This window comes from Drosophila melanogaster, chromosome X, assembly GCF_000001215.4.
Source record: "Drosophila melanogaster chromosome X".
In the NCBI taxonomy this organism is placed as follows: Eukaryota; Metazoa; Arthropoda; class Insecta; order Diptera; family Drosophilidae; genus Drosophila; species Drosophila melanogaster.
In genome coordinates, this window is record NC_004354.4 from 8154565 (window position 1) to 8177981 (window position 23417).

The 23417-nt window shown below is 47.3% G+C and overlaps 7 protein-coding genes and 1 long non-coding RNA gene across 14 annotated transcripts; 3 read left to right on the plus strand and 5 right to left on the minus strand.

The window, feature by feature from the left end:
* Window positions 1–34: 34 nt before the first annotated feature.
* Window positions 35–2822, minus strand: Traf6 (TNF-receptor-associated factor 6). The gene has a single exon (NM_078525.4). It carries the CDS (start codon window positions 2695–2697, stop codon window positions 1270–1272), a length of 1428 nt encoding a protein of 475 aa, NP_511080.2. The 5' UTR covers window positions 2698–2822; the 3' UTR covers window positions 35–1269.
* A 241-nt stretch (window positions 2823–3063) lies between these two features.
* On the plus strand, window positions 3064–4784 carry GIIIspla2 (Phospholipase A2 group III). Of its 2 annotated transcripts, none has more exons than NM_001298079.1 (2): window positions 3064–3822; window positions 4001–4784. In NM_001298079.1, the coding sequence occupies exon 1, from the start codon at window positions 3160–3162 to the stop codon at window positions 3811–3813; it is 654 nt and encodes a 217-aa protein (NP_001285008.1). In that variant the 5' UTR covers window positions 3064–3159; the 3' UTR covers window positions 3814–3822; window positions 4001–4784. The 2 variants fall into 2 exon arrangements, with proteins under 2 accessions (NP_001285008.1, NP_572454.2); NM_132226.3 differs by having other exon boundaries at window positions 4001–4453.
* Window positions 4785–5489: 705 nt separating this feature from the next.
* CG15337 (uncharacterized protein) lies at window positions 5490–6988 on the plus strand. The gene is made up of 2 exons (NM_132227.2): window positions 5490–5688; window positions 5758–6988. Exons 1-2 carry the CDS (start codon window positions 5549–5551, stop codon window positions 6833–6835), a joined length of 1218 nt encoding a protein of 405 aa, NP_572455.1. The 5' UTR covers window positions 5490–5548; the 3' UTR covers window positions 6836–6988.
* Window positions 6976–8228, minus strand: CG10761 (uncharacterized protein). The gene has a single exon (NM_132228.3). It carries the CDS (start codon window positions 8062–8064, stop codon window positions 7093–7095), a length of 972 nt encoding a protein of 323 aa, NP_572456.1. The 5' UTR covers window positions 8065–8228; the 3' UTR covers window positions 6976–7092.
* A 508-nt stretch (window positions 8229–8736) lies between these two features.
* Window positions 8737–9016, plus strand: lncRNA:CR45536 (long non-coding RNA:CR45536). Its single transcript, NR_123836.2, has one exon. It is a non-coding gene; the product is annotated as a long non-coding RNA:CR45536 (long non-coding RNA).
* A 685-nt stretch (window positions 9017–9701) lies between these two features.
* Window positions 9702–11144, minus strand: Or7a (Odorant receptor 7a; the record flags this gene model as incomplete). Its single annotated transcript, NM_078526.1, has 2 exons — window positions 9702–9779; window positions 9981–11144. The coding sequence occupies 2 exons, from the start codon at window positions 11142–11144 to the stop codon at window positions 9702–9704; spliced, it is 1242 nt and encodes a 413-aa protein (NP_511081.1).
* Window positions 11145–11268: 124 nt separating this feature from the next.
* CG2278 (uncharacterized protein) lies at window positions 11269–15702 on the minus strand. Of its 3 annotated transcripts, none has more exons than NM_132229.2 (3): window positions 14926–15496; window positions 14402–14856; window positions 12377–14330 (listed from the first exon to the last, which is right to left on the minus strand). In NM_132229.2, the coding sequence occupies exons 1-3, from the start codon at window positions 15330–15332 to the stop codon at window positions 13390–13392; spliced, it is 1803 nt and encodes a 600-aa protein (NP_572457.1). In that variant the 5' UTR covers window positions 15333–15496; the 3' UTR covers window positions 12377–13389. The 3 variants fall into 2 exon arrangements, with proteins under 3 accessions (NP_001285009.1, NP_572457.1, NP_001259325.1); NM_001298080.1 differs by having other exon boundaries at window positions 11269–14330; window positions 14926–15702.
* Window positions 15665–22621, minus strand: slpr (slipper). Of its 4 annotated transcripts, none has more exons than NM_001201631.2 (9): window positions 22508–22621; window positions 21989–22308; window positions 21451–21890; window positions 20738–21390; window positions 20505–20671; window positions 20259–20434; window positions 19474–19650; window positions 19297–19411; window positions 16115–18897 (listed from the first exon to the last, which is right to left on the minus strand). In NM_001201631.2, exons 3-9 carry the CDS (start codon window positions 21727–21729, stop codon window positions 17018–17020), a joined length of 3447 nt encoding a protein of 1148 aa, NP_001188560.1. In that variant the 5' UTR covers window positions 21730–21890; window positions 21989–22308; window positions 22508–22621; the 3' UTR covers window positions 16115–17017. The 4 variants fall into 4 exon arrangements, with proteins under 4 accessions (NP_001188559.1, NP_001188560.1, NP_001188558.1 ...); NM_001201629.2 differs by adding an exon at window positions 19983–20003 and having other exon boundaries at window positions 21989–22621; NM_001201630.2 differs by having other exon boundaries at window positions 15665–18897; window positions 21989–22621.
* Window positions 22622–23417: the final 796 nt, after the last annotated feature.

A 23417-nucleotide genomic window follows, 5' to 3' on the forward strand; every position in this document is an offset into this window, starting at 1 on the left:
AAACCAGAAGGCAGATGCATAAAACGATTGATTTGCGGTACAAAAGTGTCCTTTATTGGGGTTTCCTAAACGGAGAGGGTTCCAAGCTGTCAGCGATCCAAGTCCAGATGAGTCTGGGCTCTAATCCTTGCCAGCGTGTGCATTCTACCCGGGATTCTTAGCTCTAAACATGTAGTTCGTATCGCTATGGACTAAGTTAAGTATTGGGATAAAATAATACATACAGCCTTTGTTGTTTTTTTTTTTTTTTTTCCAAACGAAATTGATGATCATAAACGGAGGCTTTTGCGTTAAAGGTTAAAAAAATATATTCCCGCCCCTTCGTTGTTTTCAAAAAAGGTACATATTTTATATTCTATGCGCTGGTCGGTTCACTCATTACTAGTTTTTCGAAGCGATAAACTGAAGAATTAAAACCTAGCATAATTCTAGATGCAATATTAAGTAAACTAGTTTAAAATAGGGCTGACATTTCTGCCAAATGGACGTACTCAGTTACAAATATAGTTAAAATCAATCAAATTGACGAGAATGTTTTGAAAACTAAAGATTAATTAAGCACTGAAAATGCATTGATAAGGTATCACGGGTAAACCCAAGACCAACTAAGTTTTCCAATTATAGACCTATGTATTTACGTGATCTGCATTGACTTTTGTTCACTAGAACCAATAGTAAGTAATAGTATAGCACTAGAAATACAAATAGAGAATAAGAGATAGTTCTAGGATACTAGGCTAATATCGATTAGTATTTGAATATCATCAAGATTGCTTAATGTGATGCTTGCTAGACGGTGACTATTAGCGGTCTCTCGTATACTATATATATATAGGTCTATATAAAATATATATACGTGTGTGTCAGCTATCGGGTATTGCATATTGTTGTACGTTGGCGCACGAGTTCACTAAAGTGGATCGATCGACTAATTTCACACAAATCGCGGGGTCGCCTTGTTATCAGTAGTTCTAAACTATATTGCCACGGTGATAACAGGTCAAGCATTAGGCTAGCACTCCTTGGAGATGGGATTATTGTCTATCTAGGGAACGAATTCACACTGCTAGAGGAATGAATTCGCTTCAAAAAGATGACAATTATGATTGCTACCATGCGTACTTATGTATTTCTAATACCTGGCTATTTTTCTCTACTTGCACGGTTTACCTTTGGGTCCCTATGATTCACGATCCACCTTGGTGCAAACTTAACGCAATCGGAAGACATCGGTGCCGCCGCGTTTCCATTTCCTTTTCCATTGCCAATTCACACAATATTGATCTCGATCTTGATGAGCAGCCGATCGTCGGCGCAGAAGCCCAGCTGTATGATGTTCGATATGTTGGCGTACTCGAGGAAACCGAATCCCCGTGTGCTGATCGCTTCGCGTGGCTTGTGGAACGCCAGAATCTCCGGCTTGGTCATGATGGTGTCGTGCTGCGACAACGTCGCATCTGCCGGATGCACCATGCACAACTTGATGCGACCCTTGAAGGGCCAGTCCAAGTGGTAATCGTTCTCCGACTGCATCAGATGCACATGCAAGCTGAGCACATGCGGTTTCCGCGGCTGAATGTTCAGCCGCGCACAGAACTTGTAGCCATGCGGCGAGGTGTAGCACTCGTGCGAGTACACTTGATTGTTGGCATTGGCCCGCAGGCGAGCCACCAAGGCGCCCAGCTGCTCGATGCGCCACACAATCGTGCCATTGCTGTAGCGCGGATCAACGGGCGCCTGCTGGCGTGCCAGACGCAGCTGCTTTTGCATATTCTCCAGTCGCGTCTCCTGCTCGCGTGTCCGCTGTTCCAAAACCACAATTCTCTGGTACATCGTTTGCACAATCTGCTCATCCACACCATTGGCATATTGCGGCGGTGGCGGCAGCTGCTGCTGGCCATGACCATTCTCCACGGCGGCGCCACTTGTGCTGGGCTTGTGTGGCTGCCAGGTGGCAATGGCTGTCTGCTGGAATGCCTGCAGCATCAGCTGCATGTGATGCGGCATGTCGGCCTTGAGGTGCTCCTCCAACTGATTGGTCTCTGGTCGGCCCACAAAATCGCACTTGATCTTGGCAAACGGGCACTTCTCCTCCTGCGGCTCCTGCTGCCGCCGATAGGGACAACTGGGCAGATGGCGATGCAGTTCGATGGGCGAGGCAACCACCGAACAGCCCAGCGAGGAGTTGGGGCAATCTCGCTTGAGTTGCTCGATCTCGCGGCGCGTGTAGTTGTCCGGAAAGATGTCGTGCTCGGCGGACAGACGCTTGTTGTCCATGGGGCAGCATTGATTGTTCTTTTGCATCCAGGCGGTGAGGCAGCTGCGACAAAATCGATGGCCGCACGACGTCAACACCGGCTCATTTAGCCAATCGATGCAAATGGCGCACTCGTATCGCGAGTCCAGCAGCTCCTCCTCCTGTTCCCCGGATGTATCCGAACCGGGTGCATAGTGATGGTTCTGATTGAGCGCCAGACTCTTGGGCGGAGTGGGTGCTCCGCTGGCCCCGCCTCCCGCTGCTGCGCTGGGCGTGGCACTGCTACTGGCCGCAATTCGGCCAGTCGACGACAAGTTGGTCGTCATCTCATTGCTATTGTGCTCCTTCTCCTCCGCATGCTGCAAACTGTGCGCGTGCGAATGCGTATGTGCATGCTGGTGCATTCTGGCTGGCTTTTGGTCGGCCTGGACTCGCTGCATCTTGGCTGCTCCTCTGGCCGCCTGCTGGCTATCCTCTTTGAATCAACTAATTCAATTTTAATAATAATTTTCGTTCATGACTCCGCGGAACAGCTGTGTATCCAACGAGGATTGTGCAACACTGGCGTCGCGTTAGTATACCAGAACACACGTGTTCGCACTGCACAAAAAACTTTAGCTGGTAGCGTGTTAATTGTGCTAAATTTAGTTATTATTTTACATTTAACACCAAATCAATGTAAAACCATCACTTGTATAGTTTAATTGGTTGTTAGAAGCTGATAGCGTGTAAACAACATGGCCTGCGCAGATGCAGGCCAGTGTGAACACGCTCGTTTTGTTTTGGCGGCGGTGGGCGAGCATATAAAACGGCAGTGTTTTTCGGATTGGCGAGCAATCAGTTACGGGCACCGTACGCTGAAAAAAAGAAAAGCAGAACGAAAACAGACAGAACTCAACACGATGTGGATCGCGAACGAACGCACTATCTGCGCACTGATGCCACTGGTGATTTTGGCGACCTGGCAGCTGTGCCTTCTTCCCGGGACGGATGCCAAGCACTTGGCCATCAGATTGCGCGACCCTCAAAGCGAAATCGAATCGGAAACGGTGCCCCTAGCCCATGTCCACAGCCACAGCCACACGGACGAGAGTGGCGTTCGCGGTGCTGCTGCAGTGCATCGTCGGGAGCGGCGGCAACTCTCCGATTGGCTAATTGCGCCCAACACGCGGTGGTGCGGACGCGGCAATCTGGCCAATGGAACGTACAACGATCTGGGCGGCGCTTCCAAGGCGGACAAATGCTGCCGGAAGCATGATCACTGCAAAATGTGGATCGATGGCATGTCCAATCGCTATGATCTCTTCAACTATCGACCGTACACGCTGTCACACTGCAGCTGTGATCTACGGTTCCGCACGTGTCTGAAGATGGCCGGCGACGAGGATGCGAACGCCATCGGAAAGCTCTTCTTCAATGTCGTGCAGACGCAGTGTTTCGGCCTGAAGGCCGAGACCGTTTGCGTTCAGCGGGGCGGCTCCGGAAAGGAGACCGATCCGTGCCTCAAGGAGGAGGTGCGTCACAAGGCCTTCCTGCGCGACAACAAGCGGTTCTAAGAGACCTAGGTGGGTAGAGCTACCATTCATGTTTATGCTTTCAAAGGAAGAATGATGTGGTTATTCCATTCAATTCCATATCGCTTCTATCGTTATGCTTTGCATTTGAATTGGAATACAGCTTAGCTGTAATTTCTAGAATCCTTTGAGTTTGAGTAACAATATGCTTTTCTTTCCATATTTCCAGTTGGCCCACGACGACCGGCAGGAATTTGTGTATCCCAAAGTCGCCTGCCCGCAAAAGGAGCTAACCAAACATACCGCCACATAGTGCTGCAATTGGGTTTGAAACTCAATGGGAGAGCATGGCAAAACACCATCATCATCCGTACTTAGATGAACAGATTGTGAGAGGAGGAGGAGGAGAGACAGCCAGAGACACCACGTCTATGTATTAGGCTAAATTACCAACATATTTATATGACTGTCAAGTGCTATTATAATGCGTAGTAGTCGATACGATGTACTAACACACCTAGTTGTAGTCACTCAATCTAGTTTAGGCCAACGAATCGATAACAGGCTGCCAGAAAACCAAGTTTTTTTTAAACTAGCTGTAGACCCCATAGATACCCTATAAACCACCTGTGCGTAATTAGTTGTAGGCGTAGTAACTTAATAAATGAAATTTCCAAAGAGTAAAAGCATATCATAAGACATATGTACATGATTGTGATTGTATTGTGCAAATACGAGCTCCGTAAACCGGCAATCCAGCAATCCATCCATCCATCCGCTGTGGAATGTCGTACTTTGCACTGGGCACTCGGTATCAGCATCCCATCCAGCCAGCCATAGTATACGCGTATGTCTGGACTGTGATCGCCGCATTGACGTAGCTATTGCCCATCCAGATGACCCGTTGACCCATGGATCGTAAGCTCGCCTCTCAATTGGCTACCACTTCTAGGTCAGATGCGTCATGGTGGTGACCTCTGCGAGCTCGAGAAGGATTCATGGATTAGTTCAAGTCCAAGGTACATGTTTATGTGATGATTGGGATTTAATTCCCAATATTTAATGATGATGATGATATATATTGTATATAAAGGCCACACTGAAGTTTTCCCAGGCCTTTTTGTTTGGTGTAGTTAAGCTGGCAAAAATATAGCACAGTGTGAGGTCTAGTTCAAGAGAGTCCAGCATTATAATCAGCATTCAGCATTCAGCAACGTGACGCAATTAAATATAAATAAATATTTTGTATTATTATTATTCACTATTGATTGATTGGCCGTTTACAACAGAGGGGCCCGTCCGTATTGGAGCTTGTAAATACTTCCTGCCATTTGGATTCAATGTCATCGCATCCCATCGTAATCGTAGCTTTCGTTTTTTTTTTCGCGTAAACTCGACTTTGGTTTGAGGTACGTATGTATACTCGTAGTACAACAGTGCGTATACTCAATGCATTCGAATTGTTATGCGCAAGCAGTTTATTTGCTGATTTTCGCAAATAGTTACGTCACGAAAACTATTTGTCGATTTGCAAATGGAAAGTGATATTCTCACGCAATTTGGAAATTAAAAACAATATTAATAATATTAATTGTTAATCATGGTTGTGTTTTTCCGTTTCAAAATCAATCAACATTGAATCACCAAGTAGCTCGCCGTTGAGTTTTCAGAGTTTTCGAAACTATATTTGCTTTGTCAAAATTTTAGAAGAGTTAGTGCGATATTTTAGATTTATTTGGCATTGTGTGTTGCACGTGAAAAAAAATCGCTGCCGGACATGGACACAACAATGCCGATGGGCATGGTGCCCAACAGTCTCAATCCGATCCTCAATCCTCGACCCCTGCCGATACCCGTTACCAAGCCCAGAACCAAACTCCAGCCGGATGAGCCACACGATGGCGTTTTAGCGTTTAAGTAAGCATTGGTTTCGTCACTGTCCAAAGTCCTTATCCCACTGACTTCCAACCCTATTAACCACAAAAGCAAGGGAAAAGTACCTCCGCCGGTATCCTCACGTCCTATTCCGCTCCAGCGTGCAATGTCTGAGGTTCGGGACGCGCTGCGAGCTCAGCCTCAGGCCAGTGACATTCGCCTGTTGATCTTCACGGCGGCGGCCAGCAGTGTGGAGCACGAGAGAACTCTCATTCCGGTGCCGCCACAATTTCAAGCGGCACCAGGCTCCGGCTGCCAAGTGGATCGATTGCGTCACGCCGTCGCCGATAATTGGCCCTCCTGTCGCATCATGTTGGACTGCCCCAGTACTGACGAGCAGTATGCCGCTTTGATGCCGGACGATGTGGACGCCCTGCATTTGCTGCACTGGATCCTGGTGGCCACGCCCTCGTCGCCCACTCTGCGCCGCATGTCGGGATTGCATTTGCGGCGACTTTGCCGCTTTCTGGGCCTGGCACGACCCACCTTGGAGCCCGGCCATCTGCTGAGCATCAGTTATGAGCGGAATGTTCAGCGGCTGGGCGATTCGAGTCCAAGGCCAAGATCCAGTTACGCCTATCTGGGCTTGCCCTTTCAGTACCTATATCGTTTCCTGGCCACTGGACGTCTGGAGCAACCGCCAGGTGTTGCCATTCGTTTGTATGCCCAACCGGAAACAGCCTTGGTTCACTGCGACGAGCTGAGCTCGCTGCCGCAGCAGCAGCATGTCCAGTCGGAGGAGCAATCGTCCAGCCAATCCATTGCAGAGAGGGAGCAGTCTGGAAATTCAAGCTCGCTGTGCTGGCGGAACTCCACGCTCACTGCACCGCAAAGGGCACTGGTCATATGCGAACTACCCTCGGAGTTGGACGAATCCATTGCCCATTCGCCGGAGAAGCATTTTCTCGAGTACTTTGTGCAGGAATCGCTGTCACTGCGACCCTGCTATCTGCTCCTCTTCGACGAGGCGGTGGCCTCCAACATAATGTTCGTCTGGCCGGGCAAATGTATTGAGCTGGAGCATCCGGGTCCTTCGATGGTCCAGAGATCGCGTATCAGGATCATGAATATCGTCCGGAATCTGAGCAACCGGTTGGGAGCAGTTAGGCGGGCTTTAGCCGCCATTTAGATTTTTATTTTATATATGGCCAAGGACACTGATCTCGGCCAGGTGCCGTCCGTCGTTCAAAGTCCTGGACATGCCAACTCCGGTGAACTGGAGCTACTTAATTTTTTTGGAATTTCTCAAACAATTGTTAATAAATATTTGGCAACTTATACTAATTTATTGATTTTTGGCCATTCTATAAAAGAAAAAACTAAATAAGGATCAGTGGATCTTTGTTGTAACTGATGGATGCCTGCAGATTCTAGATGCCTTCAGCGCTACCGGGACTGATAGTTGATACGATTGCGAGGAGTGTAGTCCATGACGAATCTGTGGCGCCTCTGTTGATACTGCGACTGGCTAAGGAAGATACTGGCCAATCCCTTGATGGTCACAAAGGTCAGTCCGCCCAGGAGGATGCTCAATAACTTGTTCTCCTCGTAGATCCTGCCGAAGAGCTTCTGTCCCAGCACCACGGAAATGGTGGGCAGACTTAGGGCAATGCAGAAGCTGGTGGAGGCGCGACCAAGTTGCTCCGTTGCCAAGTTACCGCCAATTAGGCCATCCGAGGCCGGATACTCGCGCTCCAGCTCATCGAAGTACTCATCGCTCAGCGGAGCACCGGGCAGGGGTAGACCCACAGCATCCAGTTGCTCGGCGGGAATGGCGCTACGTTTGCGCCGACGCAGCCAACGGATCACGCAGTCCTCCCAGCGCACAAGCCTGCTGAGAAGTAGGAGCGTCGGCACCGATGGCAGCACAATCATCAGCAGCGAGGGATCCTCTTGGAGCAGCTTCATGCCCGTGCTGTAGCCGGCCAGTTGGAGCACGGTGAGTGCTCCGTAGATCACCGCGGAGAAGTAAACGGTGGCCGCCAGGATGCCCATCAGAACACTGGGACACATACGATCGCAGCCCTTGTCCAGTCGCTCCAGCATGGCATCGAAGCGGCATAGTGGCGGCATCACTATAATGTACTCCGTGCGGCATTGGGTGCACGTCACGGGAGCACCCGGCGATAGCATCTCCTTCTCATCGATCCAGCGACTCAGACAGGCCTCGTGCACCCATTTATTGGTGCCGCGACAGCGACACGGATGCACCCAATCCCTTCGGCGGTGATCCTCATCGCCCCTCAGGCAAATCCAGCACATTCTGTCATCCACGACATTGCCGGATGGCGGTTCCAATCCGCTTCTCAAACGGCGCAGCCGGCTGTGAAGCGGTAAATGCATAAATTGTCGGCTCATAGTGATGGTGATGTTTTGGGCGATGGCAACGATGACCACCGAAGATCCAGTGATCCAATCTCCAGGCGGAGCAAATGAAATTTGGAAAGGTGGCAACTTGAATTTTGAACGGCTGCAAATAACCCGCTTATATGTACTTTAAACTCGAAGGTTCCTGATTATCCTGCTTCTCGAATCATTTTTGTGACATTTCGACATAACATACACTTTTACAACACTACGTTTTCGAAACACACCGATTTCTTAAACCTAACAATTTTTCAAATATTCTATATGATTAATTCCCTAATACTTGGAAATTCTGATCAATTGCTTAATTCTAAATTATATTATATAATATAAAAACTACAGCAATAAGTTTCAGATACATCATACCAATATTTTCGATTATATTTATATATTTACAATGCTAAGAACTCGATTTTGAGGCATTTTTCGAGTGCATTCCCTGCGGTCTACTTTGTTTTTTTTTTTTTTGTAGGTGGTTTACTTTCGGCGAATGTGGCACATGCCAAAAGGAAAACCTGTTGGCCCACAAAGTGAAAATAGGCGAAGGCCAAGTGCAAGAGTAGCCAGCACAAACTGGATCTGCTGGATGTGGATGCAAATGCGACTTTGCCTCCTTTTTTTCTTTCCCAAACATATGAAACGTAAGTAAAGCAAGTTCAAACTTACCATCCCGATGATCCTCAGATGGAAATGTATCTTATGGCTGCAATTTAGGAGCAGGATCAGCACTGGCCACTAATCCACTGAACATAAAACATAATTTTCACACACATTTCCGACGAAAGCAACTTCGCGACGGACCGAAAAATAAGCAGAACCTGTCGGCTCGAGAGCAGAAGAACATTTGGCCAGCCTCGAATATCTCCAGCTTGGCCAGAATTTGAGAACCAGACTGGGAAAGCCAGCCTTTCCATTCCACTTTTCCCCACTTTGGCCAACAGCTACACGCAGAAAAAGTTGATTTCAATCTAGAAAAAGGTATTTATAACTAATTTTATAACATAACTATATACATATATTCCAAGCAACGTTTATATATCTGATTTGAGATCTTGATACTATACAATAATATAAACATATATAACATATACATTTTTCGCTGAGTGCACGGGCCAACGGTAAAGCACAACAAAGTGTGGTCACCACTACGAATTGGGCCAGAAATCGGTGGCCAAGTGGATCTGGCATGGAGATGGCGACGAAGAGGTGGCCACTCCGCTCCTGACAGGTGCTTCGCCTTGGGATGCAAAAAAGTGGATGAGTATTGCGATAGCGGTGATCGGGGTTTGGGGATCGGGAATAGAGGTGCGCCAATGCGATTCGGTGGTTAGCAGGCTTCTGTTCTGGCCGATTAGCGATCATTATTGATTTCGCTTTTAATTCGGTATCTACTTGATATCTACAGCAGGGAATACACTACAAAAAACAAATTGGCACATCGTGTTCTAATTTATTTGCTTACAATACAGTGTGTATCATATTGGAATGGATAATCAAGCTACAGTTGGGATTTAAAATCCCTAAAACTAGCGCATCCTATAGATACATATATATATAGATACGCATATTATGCGAAATTTGATAGATTATATATATGTATTTCTCAGTGCATCAACGATAAATGGTCTTCAATTTGTCCTGTTGAATCGCTCGCCGAGATTCATCCCCTTGATGAGCGTGTAGAGCGAAAACGAGAACTTGGCTATCTAAAGATATGGAGAAAATATTATTAATATAGAGGAAAATCTATAAACATCATGCTAAGGATAAGAAAATTGGTATGTGCTTTGTATTTGGAAAATAGAAAGAGTATGTCCTCAGTTGGTAATCCTCTAACTCTTAAGCCAAGATTGTTATTCATAACCTATCATCTCTAACTATGGTAACTAATAGTAGAGCGGACTTACACTGAAGTACGTGGCCAGATTGATGGGAAACAGCTTCATGGCGGTCAGCGTGATGGGCTGCTGGGCGCGATGAAGATAGTAGAGCAGCATCTTACGGAACCGGGCACTCTGGCCCAGCCACTGGCACTGGAAGATGGCCAGGGCCAGCCTCTCGTTGTCCAACATCAGCGAGGTGGCCTGATAGCAACATGGAGCCGTCTGCAGGGTCACCGCCAGCAGGTAAATGATCGATGCGATCTTCGTGTTCGTATTGGCGAAAATGAAAATGTTGATCATGGTGGTGCCCATGATGGCGGCGGTGATCAGGAACTGAACGAATATGGTACGCGAGATGACGGGACTAATGCAGTCGAGCAGCTGCAGCATCGTCTGGTGATCTACAATGCAGCGCTGCAGTTCCGCGCAATGCTCCTCCTGCCGCCGCTCATCGGGATAGATCTCCACCTGGCCACTATCATCCGTGCCCAGCTTCTCCACCCGCCTGGCCAGCAATTGCACTTGAATCCGGACCACATACAGATAGATAACGGCGTACACATCATCGCTAGCTTGGTGCAGGCACGTCCAGTTCATGATAAGGAACTCAATCCAGGCCTGGATGCAGAACTGCATCTGGGAACGCTGCCAATCGAGGCCAGGCAAATAGAGGGCATATGGCGGTTGGCCCAGCAGGAAGGCGCACACAAATGTCGACGAGGAGTAGATGGCATAGCAGATCTGGTAGAACCATACCAGATAGTTGCAAAACCTCACCGCATCGAGGATCAATTGGAACTCCTCCTGTTCCCTGCACCGCGCATCCAAGGCGGCCAGATGATGCTCTGCTCTGCGCAGCAATGGCAAATTCCACGCCAGTGCCACAATCTTGGCCGGCAGAATGACCGCATCGATGGCCACCTGGGCGGAGGTCAGCACCTGGGTAATCTCCATGCCGCCCATGTACCGATAGCTGATCACAAAGAATGTGGGCACCAGCAGCAGTTGCCACACGTACATGACCACCGAGAAGCAGGCGTAGATGCGTTGCCATGTGCTGCTCGTGGTCGGTCGACTGCCATCCGGTGCCTGCATGCCAAGGGCATAGAAGCAATTGAAGAGATTCCTAAACGCTCGCCGGGATTCGGGCACTTCCTGCTTTGTGGCCACACGAGTGCTCACCGCCATGGCTGATGGACTTTTGACGCCTGGGAATATTCGAATGGCCTCTTTTATAGGCTGCCCAATTAAAAGTTGACCCTCATTTCGATTCGATTCGTTACTTTTTTTTTTCTATAAAAAATAGTTTTTTATTTTCGCATTTTGGTCTCTGAATGATTTAAATGAATCGTCAATTGTTAATTGCTAATTTGTACATAACATAAGTCACAAGCAGCATTTTGTTATTGCATATTTGTGAGTCCTTTTCGCCCCTCCCCCAAATCTACCGCCCATTATTCCCAACCCCCCATCAGAATCGAACTTTTCAATTCGATTTCAATTCAATTTCGTTCGCTTGCTAATTCAAAGGCAATTAAGCAGCAAATACAAATAAACTTAACTTAAGAACCCGAAGAACCCCATCCTTCCGACTAATTAATAAATAATGCAGGCAAATGCAATTAAGCTAGTGGGTAAATGTAAAGGTTAACTGGTTTCATTCTTCTTCTGTTTTTTTTTTTTTTTTTTTTTTTTTTTGGGCAGATATTTGTGGCTATATTGCTTGGTTTTGTGGTTCAATCGGTTCCTATTTTTGGTTAACTTCGGCTTTGTGTGTGAGCATAAACAACAATTTGTCTAAATTATAGTTATTAATTTATGCGCATATGCATATGAGGAGGCCTCTATTGCCTGCCACCAGCTCCAAGAAAATGTAGCCCAGAGTTTCGGGGTTTTGGTCGCGTGGCAAACGAGTCGAGTAACGAAATCTTCAATTTGATTCAGCTCCTCGAAAGTCGAAGGTAGCTATTTTGTGCATCCTGCGTTCGGGATGTTCTGGAAATATCTTAAGATATATGTATATACACGGTATTATCTCAATTGGTAAACTTGAGGAATATCTCGAGATATTTCCAATAGAAAAAAAAAAACCACTTTGCAAACAAACATGATTATATAATAAGTATCTGTGTACGTGGCATACATACATACATATATGCAAAGGTAGTTCAAATTCATTGCCATTATATCAATATCATAGCTATTCAGTATTTGGAAAAAACAGCAGCAATATGCTTCTTTATGTATATGCATGTATATACTCGTATATATCCATTATATGTAATTGTAAATCGATCGAGTTAAACTGGTATTCAATTCAGAGCTAGTGATTTTGTGGGTTAACGCGTCTATATCGGTCTATATCTAGTTGTCTATAACTATATATATATATATATATATGAATATATAAACATTTTTTTCAGACTTAAAAATGGAGCTTACGGCTGGCGTGTGTCTTGATCGGGATGCGGTGTCCTCGGAATTAATTGTTTGTTATCTATTATTGTTGTTGATGATGGCTTGCTAGCTAGCTGGCTGCACTTAATCTGAATCAAAAATCGGAGAACGCAAGTGGAGGCCTTCGTCACTATACATAGGTATACCTAGGTGTATAATACATAAATGGGAGTATATATCAGCCATATCCGTGCCATCCGTTGATGGGGCGGCTAATCTTATACGAGGGATTTGGGATTCGTTTGGATGTGTGATATACATATATTTGGTTTTGGAATCCGTCATTAGGCAAAACTAGTGAAGTCTTCACTCTACTTTTAAGGCAAATCGCACAAGTCGGGGGCTGCACAAGTCTATGGGTCTATGGGTGTGTATGTCTGAATCCTCGGGCACATTTTTCGATCGGGAGTATCTTTGTGTGAATCTCCTGAAGATTTCCTTCCCTGCCTATAGGTTGGCTAACATTAACATCGAAGTTGATATATGTACTTGGGTGTAAACAACTTGGGTAGCTACTTTTATGTACAGACAGTGGGTATCAAATTCTGCAAGAACCTATAGTATCTGGAATCTTAGCCACAAGGATATTTCGTAGTATTCCCCATCTCAACTACTGTCATCCGTTTGATATAGATATATATATATGTATGTATCTAGTTCTTCCTGAAAACCATTTGATTTATCTGCGCTTTGATATTGCATTTCTCTTCCAATTGCTTTCTGTGAACTTGAGTTATCGCCTCCCAGATCTTCCAGCTGCTATGGCTAACCCTCTCTTTTTCGCTTGCCTGGATGTGCCTGTCCTGCTCTTTCACAAGCGGTACTCATAGTGCGCCGATCGAGATCGCCGAGCTCCCGAGTACCAGCGATATGGTACTCGCTGCTGATGCAGCGCCAAGTCAGCGGCTCCTCCGCCGGTCCCAATGTCCGCGCCCGGACTCCGCGCCAACTGCAAGGTTAGCGCCAGACGCGACTGCTAGGAGGATGAGGCCGATGGCGACGGAGTGCTGCCACTGGACGCCTGTCGCTGGCGTCTCTGCTGTTGTTGTTGTTGCTGCTGCTGCTGTTGGTGTGGCAGCTGCATCGCCGGTGCCGTCATCCGACGTCCCAAGGCGGGCAGCGGATTGGCATCCAGATAGGCCTCCGGACTGAAACGCACCCGACTGTGCTGGGAGCCAATGGAACCCTCTTTGGCACTCAAGTAGGAGCTGTCATCGCTGGTCAACGAGTCCGGCGGCGTGGGATTAGTGGGTGTGCCCTGCTGCGAGGATGTTGACCCATTGCCACCATTCCCACTATTGTACTTCTTTAGCGAGCTGCGCAGCTTTGACTGGCCGGCCAGTGGTGGTGGTAGTGCAGCAACCACCGAACCCGCTCCGGATTGTTGATAGCCCAGCGAGAGCGCATGCTGCTCGAAGGGCAGACTGGCTGGTCGCGTCACCGCCGCCGTGGCATATTTGCTCTTGGTCATCGGCAACGGACTGTGGATGAGGCGGTTCAGTAGCTTGGGTGATCCTGCATACAGTTCCTGCTTTGTCGGCGGCGGCACCTGGTCAAGCTCTCGTTCCCGCTCGCATTCCCTCTCGTACTCCGCATTCAGATTGAGATTGTTGTAGTCATAGCACAGCAGCTCTTCGTGCTCCAGCAGTACATTCGAATTGTTCGAAACGGTTGAGGGAGTGCGTCGGTGTCCGGCCGCACTTACGCCCATCTGTGGCACCCGCGGTGGTGGTGTACGGGTCTGGCTCACCGGACAGGGAACGGTCACGGGCAGCGGCACCACTGGTGGCGCCTCATACTGGTAGTCATAGTAGTCCGGCAGGCGATGGTTATAGTCGTAGGAATAGTCCGGATACGATTTACAGTCACGCTCGTAGCTGTAGTTCAACTCCGGCCGGTATGGAAAGTAATTGGAACCTATCAACGGGCAATTAGTATATTTTAAATTGGAGGATTCTCCTCGAATGTCTAATGGCTTGCCCACTCACCGAAGTAACCATTTCGGTAGTTTCCCCCATCGTTGGAGTAACTGGGTCCGTTTCTCAGGTAATCGGCTGGCGCATAAAGTGGCGGTGGACCAATGCCACCGCCCACACGAAACTCCTCGAAGACATCCGCTTGAGGATTGGCATTGCCAAAGCTGCTGTTGCTCAGCTTACGCCGTGGCGATGGCGTCGGTGGCTGGGTTCCGGCATACAGTGCACTCACCACGGCTGGCGGCTGTGATGGCGCTACTGTTGTCACCACGGCCGATGGAACTGGCTGTGGCTGGTGAGGATGATGATGATGGTGCTGCTGCTGTTGCTGTTGCTGCTGGTGGTGATGGTGCAACTGATGCTGTGGTGTCCGCTGCACAGGTGTGTAGTACGGCTGACTGCCTCCGATGCGCCGGGCCAGAGATGTGGGCTGCGATTTGCTGACCGGAGCTTCAATGCCACCAAATCTGGGGGGCAGGAATAGAGTATATAGTGTATAAAGAATTCGCGCTCTTTCGGATTCATTTAGCACTTACCTTGCTTGTGTGACTATCTTACGTGGCGTGCTTTCCCTGAGCTCCTGCTGCTTCAGTGGCACATTTACTTCCAGTTCCAGGATCTGTTCCGGCAGTGAATCCTCCACCACCTCTTCCGTTCCGGTAATCGCTGCCTTTGGTGCCGCCTTCAGAGCTGGCACTTCGCTGAGCAAAGTCGGATGCACTGGCGACACGTTCGACATGCGAACATCATATCCGGCCGCCACTCCGGCCAGCAGGGATGCCATGTTGTACAGCAACAGTTCGATCACGGAAAGCTTCGGCTTGCGCGCCGAATCGCCGGCATAGAGTGTCGGCAGTGGCACGTTGCTGGTGAAGCGGCTGAGGAGATATGGCGATGGCGACATAATCGGCATGTTGGTGGCACCCGGACGCCAGTTATCCATCTTGCTATTGCCCTGGTAGCCTGGTCGGTCCGATCGGCAGCATTCCAAGGCGGATATGAGACATGATTGAGTTACGGCATATGGTTGGTACTGGCTTGGGGGAACGATGGCTGGGATATGGTCGGTAGTCGGGTGGTAATCGGATAGTCGGAGGCGGGGGGTACAAGAGTAGTTGGATAGTAACCGCAGGCAACACCAAAGTTTAACCACCGCATACCAAGGAGACTCTGTTCGTCCTATATTAATAGGTTAATCTCTCTCTCTCTCTCTCTGTCCAAAATTGTGGATTGTGCTCATGCACAGAGAAAATCCATTCTTCATTCAGTCATTTTCACGTTAAATTGACATTAAAAGATAGCTTCACTTTAAATAAGTTTAAGTAATTTAAATGTTAGTTTGGATCATTGGACTTTCTCTGTGCTTTTTAGCTGCGAGGCAATCAAAACTGGTCGGCAGATTGTCTTAAGTTGGTTTTATTGTCGGATTTCTGTTTCTGGGTATTGGTTCTTCTTTTTTTTTTGTTTGTTTTTTTTTTTGGGGTTGGCTTGGCCCCAACATGGAAAATACAATAATATACAAAGTACATTGAAATAGAATCGAGCACTAAACGTAGAATGAACAAATCGTAAAATGAAGTATAAATATACAATTGAAAGTTTTCATAAAAATAATACAAAAAAATGATCATTTCCTTTTCGTTTCATCATCGTTTTTTGATCACAGGTTTTTTTTTCTTTCTTTCTTTTGCGCGATTATTCTTGTGCTTTTTTTTTTTTTTTTTTGTAGAAATAAATCATAAATAAATAAAATGGAAAACCCGATTGCATAATAAATGTATGTAAATAAAACTGTGCTCAAAATACCAAAAAAGTCGAATATCAAATTAAAATTAATGTGCACCGCAACTTTTCGTTAAGTGTACTTAAGCCAAACGAAATGCCGCAAGCGATGGAAATTTTGGAAAATATCTCTTACAAAGATTGAGGGGGTGAAAAAAAAGGAGGAAGGACTCCAAAAAAATGTTCGAGTTCCTACAAAACTAGAACTTAGTTCAACTAAGATGTGTGTAATGTGTAATGTGTAAGGACGCACTTACGCATCGGTATAAATATAGCTTAATGTTAATCCAATTGTTACACATTTATGTATATGGTTTAGTTCAATATATTTTGCCATTGGCCCATGCACACGTTTTTTCTCTCCGTGTCTGTTTGTCTACGTACAAGCGGCGTTAGTCTATCTATCCGTTTGATCCTCAAAAGTTCGTCCTCACTTCTGTGCTACACATTGCAATTTTCTAGCCACTCCTCTGGCACAAAAAAAAAAACAAAACAAATCACTGGACTAATTAGGGATTAACTTGATTTGTGAATTTCGCACAACATATTGCATTCGTTAGGAACAATTCGGTTATTATGAAATGCCAACCGCGGACAGAGGGGTTTTTTGTTTAGTTCTATGATTTCGTTAGACGGAAAGAATTCGGATAGGTATCTGTATCTCTGGGCCCTACTAATTTCACACATTAGCTATGGCTAATCCTCGCCTGCTGTTTCATCTCTTCGCTCTTCCTTTGCGTCTGACTTAGTCTACAGTTTTAATATAAAACAATGAGCTAATTAGGCGGTTCTCATCTGGCGGCCAACTCCAACAGCAACACTGCAGCACGGCGCACAACTGGGACTTTAGCATCGCTCCAGTTGCTCGCAGGATTGCGTCTGCGGCTTTTTGCCTTTGCGCTTCAAAGAGCGACTGCTGCCCCCCATCGCCAAATCGGTTTGATAGGGATCAATGGCACAGAACTCGGGTCCACCGACCATGTTGTGCTCCGCCAGCTTGCTGTACTTCTTTCGCGAGCGCGTAAAGAGATTGAAAAGGGCACGGATTTTGCTCGATCCAGCCGAGTGATGCTGGTGCTGGGGATCATTGTGGTCATCATGTTCATGGTGCTGTCCCTCGACTGGCGCCTCAACAGACTTGGATTTGGTTATGTGCTTGGGCCGTTGCTTCTTTTGGTTCTTGGTCTGCTGGCGCTGTTCCTGGGCCCGCAGCTTAATGACATCGGGATGCGGCTGAACATCTTGCATCCGACGCGTATTCAGTATGGAGTTCTCCTGCATGTGATAGCCGTTCACGGCTTCCGTAGAAGCAATGGACGGTGAGGCGGACGCAGTGGTGGACGATGAGGACAGCGATGGCGAGGCGGAGCGGTAGGTGGCGAAGCTAATTGAGGCACTGGATGTATATAGATCCGATCTGGCAGTCGTTCGCGGCGTGGCCACAAAATCGGGCTCTTCGAAACTGACGCTCTGGAAGGTCACTGAACTCTTGCGCGACGTGGTGGAGTTCTGGCGCATCTGACTGGCGGGCACTTGACACTCATCGTCGGCATCCGCATCTGCTGTGTCCACCTCCGCCGCCACCGCGTCCTCATCCTCTGCTTCCCCTTCCTCCTCCTGCCTGGTGAAGAAGCAGTGCCGTGGAAACTGCGAGCCGGAAAAGTTACGCTGAAAGCGTCCACCCTCGAAGGCCTCCTCCGCATCATCGCAATCCCTGGCAGTCAGCGGTGTGCTGGAGTTGTACATGGTCAGGTCGCCACTGGATTTGGAGTTTACCCTTTCGCTGCTGGCCATGGACATCTTTTTGATCACATCCCGATAGAAGGCATGGTCATACGTATTGTTATCCTCCGATGGCAGAGTTAACTGGTTGGGCAGTGCAAAGCTATTGCTACCGTTCGCAGGCGGATGATGACTGCTGCTGTCCAGCGAATGCTTCTTTCTGCCCACAGCTGGACTGTTGCCCAGACTGCCGCCAAAGCGATGCAGATGCACGGCACCACTGGCCGCCGATGAATTGCCGGACTTCAGGAAGTGAAAGCAACCGGTCGGACTGGCAACGGTGTCCGTTTCCGAGCTGTCATCCGTTACCAAATAGAGTGGTGGTGGCTGATAAGCAAGCGGATGATCAAGTCCGTACTCCTGGCTCCTGGCGCGATGGTAGATCTTGGCTGGGGATTGACTGGTGGTGCTGCTGTTGGAGTTGTTCCGGCCGTTTTGGAGGACAATTATCGTGTTCGGTTGGGAGGTCAGGTTAGTTTGATTGTTATTGTTATTGCTATTAATAGTACTAATATTATTTAGCTGATTGTTGTTGTTGGCGGAGATGCTGTTGTTGTTGTTGTTGTTGTTGTTGGTGGTTGTGGTGGTGGTAGTTGTGATGGTGGTGGTGATGGCTTTACAATTGCCAATGTTGTTGTTGTTGGGGCGCGTTAGTATAATGGGTATACCTGGGTACAACAATGGTGTGGCCGGCGTCCCACCAGCGCCTCCACTTCCACCCAAAATTCCCAAACCCGGCGGCGGTGTCAGCGAGGCCACCTGTTGCTGGTTCTGCTGCTGCTGCTTCTTGTCCAGATTCGGAGCACTCTTGCTGAATGAGGAGTGAGTTGAGGTCTGGGCGGGCCATTCCGGCTGACCGCCGCTCAGTTGCGAAGGCAATAGGGATCGCTCCCGCTGGTGCATCGTCGACGGGCCCCACGTCTTGCCCTTGTGCCCATCGGTCACTGATTCACCCCAATGTCATCAAAATAATACGGAACATAAGAACATAACGAAGAAACCAAAGGCAAATCAATAAAATATACAAAAATTAATTCAAAAATAATGATAACAAAAATATGCAAATAATCTAGTTCAATTTGTCCAACGATACGAGGTGGTATCTTACATTCCCATGGCCATGACGTCTAGTCTCCTGTTCTAATTTTGGGTCTACTTAATGCCTAATCTTATCTCAAAGACCTGCATAATGCACTGAATTCTCATCAGAGACATACGTACATAGAGTTAAGTCTAACAAATATACCATAAAACCATGATTGAAAAGTATAATTCATCATAGGACTGTACTATATATAATACCCTCAAATTAATCAGATCTCTGGGATAGACAAAGTACTCACGTGCCACGATGCGCAATCCGGAGAAGGAAGGTGATCCCGGCTGTTCCGCCTTGTCGCGTACAGCCGTAATCGTGTGCCGGAAGCCCGTGGGCAGCGATATCTGCAGTGGTTTGTTCTAAAAGATAGATATAAGATATGTTATGCAAGATTTTTTTTTGGCTAATTTGACTCACATACCTTTTTGCCCTTTTTGTGTTTGCGTTTCGATGGCACCGGCTGCAACATGACAAGCTCCCGTTCGATCAACACTCTTTCACGCTCGCGCAGATTCTGCTCCCGGATCTTCAGGAGATTCGCCTTTTCGCGCTGCTCGTTTTGCACCCTGAGCAGCTGCTCTTCCTTGTTGCGCAGTTCCTGTCGGGATTAAAAGGGATAACATGGTGGAACGTGGCGGGTTAGTGTGGGCTAAGCATGATCACTGTACACGGGGACATGTGCTAGAAAATAGCATTAACTAGGAACTAGAAACCATGCAGCTGTTGGCTTGTGTGCGGCTCTATCGTGGGAGTTATCCAGCCAATAATAAAAAAAAAACAGGATAACTTTGGGTAAAATAGAATAGAGTAAAGTAATGTAGAATAGAGTAAAGTAATGTAACGAAACGAAACGAAACAACAGAACGAAACGCAACGCAACGCAATTGAAACGCAAACGGCGGGCAAGAGAAACCTGTTGGACGCGCTTACCTCTTCGATGGTTTGGAAACGCTTAACGTCGTTGGATGTTTTATTGTAAAACAAGGGAATTTTGTATTGTTTTGTTTTGGAGAGAGAGTATATACCAAATTATTAGAATTTCATCAACAACGACCAAGTGGGAGAAAGAGGGGAACGACTATGGAAGAACTGAAGGGCGCGGCGTAAGGCCAACAAGGAACGGTCTAGAAACGATCTAGAGCAACTCAAACAGGTAGGGGGAGTTTATATTTTCAGTTTGCCTGGCGTTTTCCAGACAGTTGGTACCTTTTCTTTTTCGCGCAAATCGTGTAGCACTCCAGCGATCTCCTTTCGCCAGCATTCCTGCATGTAGTGAAACGACTCCTGGGGCGTTAGGGTGAATTTGGAGCATGCGATGCTCTCCAGCTGTTTGAGAATCTCCTTGAAGCCCGGTCGCTTGTGCGGATCCGTTTGCCAGCAGCCTGCGGGATTTGGACATAATGAAATATTACAATAATATGTATAGGATCATTGTCTATTGCGTTCACTTACTCTTCATCAGGGCTCCCCACGTCTCGGGGCAGGTTTTTGGTATGGGCAATGTCAGCGTGTTAACAGCCACGCCATAGGCCACGGACAACGGATCGAAGCCCTTGTAGGGCGTCTCGCCCGTTATCAGTTCCCACAGCAAGACACCGTAGCTCCAAACATCGGAGAATCTGGCGGGTAAGGAGTTTTGTTAGTTAGGAAGACAGACGACAGAGTGTGAGAGAAATGGAGCTCACTTGGAATAGGTGCTAACGCTGATGACCTCCGGTGGCATCCAAGCGTACGTGCCCGCCGCACTCATCCTCTGCGTGTTGTACATCTCCCTGGCCAAACCGAAATCCGTGATCTTGAGCGTCTTCTGCTGCAGATGATTGCCCTCGATGGCCTCGTAGATCAGCACATTGGAGGACTTGAGGTCGCGATGTATGATCGACATGGGCGCCTCATTGTGCAGATAGTTCATGCCTCTGGCTATCTGAATGGCCCAGTTGACTAGTACATCGGGTGGTATCTTGCCAGCCAGTATGCGATTGAGACTTCCTCCCCTGGCATACTCCATCACCAGACAGAGTTTGGTATTCAGACATACTCCTCGCAGGGCTGCTATATTTTCGTGCTTGAGGGCCCAAAACAGTTTGGCCTCCTGCAGGACATTGTCCCGCATCCTCTGCATATCATCCTCGCCCGTTTGATGGGCAATCTTAATAGCCACCTCCTCGCCATCGTAGTAGCCACGATGGACCTTGCAGAAGCCACCGGAGCCGATAACTTCCTTGATGTCCAGCTCATTGTATTCGATCTCATGCGGCTGGATGTCGCCAATGGCGGACGAGACATTCAGTTGCAGTGGGTCCTCATCGGTGACAAAGTCCTTGGGAAAGACACCGACCTGCAGGAGAAAGATTGGGGTTTAGTTCAATGGTTCATTGTTAGAAAGGTAATCAATCACCTTATCTCCAATCTTGCCGGTCCACCAGCCCACATCGCCAGACACCTCGCTGTCCGTGGACAGGACCACAACGATTTCGCCGCGTCGCAGTGTCAGCTCATCCTCGCCCTGGGCATCGTAGTCATACAGCGCGGTCCACAGGCTGCCATCGCCCACCTGGGTCTCGACTTGCTCTAGATCTGGTATGGGAATCTCTGGTATCTGCGGATGATGCAGTTGCTCTAACTGCTGCTGCTGCTGCTGCTGTTGCAGCTGCTGCTCCTCGCTGATCGGCAGCATGTTGGTGGTGTCCAATCCTCGGGAGACCTGCGAGGGCATCAGAGGCGCACAGTTGGCGACATGGAAACCATGAATCTCTTCTTTGTTTTTGTTTTCTGCTTCTTTTCCTTTTTTGTTGTTTTCTCTTTGCTTCCTTCGCTTTTTAACTTGCTTTTGTTTCGCTGTGTGTGAAAGAGAGATAAAACCGCAAAAGGGGCGAAGAAGAAGCAGCAGCTTAGTAATATTTGTTGCCAAAGGGGGTGGGGTGGGGTCAGCTTACGGGTAAGGATGTTGCGGCTAATCCTGCTCTCCTGCCCACCGGATTCGGATTCTCCACTCTCCTTGTGTCCCACTGTCCGTCCGTCTGTCCGTCCGTTGACCACACGCACAAGAGCAAAAACAATAGCAACAGCGAGAACAACAATCACAACAACAACGGCACACAATCAGACAACACGGTACAAAACACACACACACGCACACGCGCTGCTGCACACCATGGTCGCTCTCTCGCAGTCGCAGTCGCCGTTAACGTCGTCGGTTATTTTGATCTATCCTTGATCCTGTGCAATCGGTTATATCCGTTTTATTAGCCCGTTTCTGCATATGTTTTTTAAACACATATGTATTAAAAAAAAAAAACTAGAGTTGCACTGTTCAAATGTGAACTAGTTTAATTGAACTGGTCTTTGGACCCAGCCGAGTGAACTGGTTACATTTGCGGTTCACCTGGGATTTTGGTTCCAGTTCGTTGGCATAATTTTAACTAAAATTGTGATCAAGGTAGTTGTTTAAATACCTTTATATTGGTAATTGTTAATATTTGTGGTAGAACAAGGTTTTGTCGATCATTTTGTTGTGGCTCACATAAACCAGTTGCTGCATTTATACTAGTTCCATTCGCAAATGTACTAAAAAATGCCATCAAAACGGTGTTGGGCAACGCAAAATATTTGGTATTTCAAAATACCTTATTCAGTATTTTCAATATTGGTATTTATCATGTCGATTATTTTATTGACCGTTAATATTCAAATTTGAAATGTGCTTGAAATGTAAAAATTTTAGTATTTAAATCCTATTAACATACATGCAAAACTCAAAAGCATTGTTGATGTGTAAATTTAAATTAACTGAATTTAAAGTACCGTAAACCAGAACGATTGCATTAATTGAACTTCTTCAGTTTTTAACAACTTAACAACTTAATATTTAATCGAATAAATAATTGAACTTAGTCGTTATCAATGCAAACTGAAAATTATGCTACCATCAATGGGGCTATTGTAACACTTGCATTCATTTAAAACTATTAAAGATTGAATATATCGAATGTCATGCACTTCGATTAAATCACATAATGTGAAATAATTATTTAAAATCACGTTTCAAATGGAATGTCGCTGTCATATGTTTTCCGTTTTGATATTCGGCTATTTCGTGATGCGCATGATTTTTGCAGAGAAGTCGGGGAAATCCATGGAAAAGGGGGGCTTACAGCTGCTGCTGCTGCTGCTGCTGCTTTGGCCGCTTTGGCTGTTTGGCCTGTTTTGCCGATGCGGATATGGCCTGATGATGTTGCTGTTGCATCGCGGAACGGAACGCTGTGTATACTGTGTATCCTCACTACCAACACCACCAACCCCCCACCCACGCCACTGACTCTCTCGTCGGGCGCCCAACACGCGCCCTTGTGTGGGTGGTGGGTG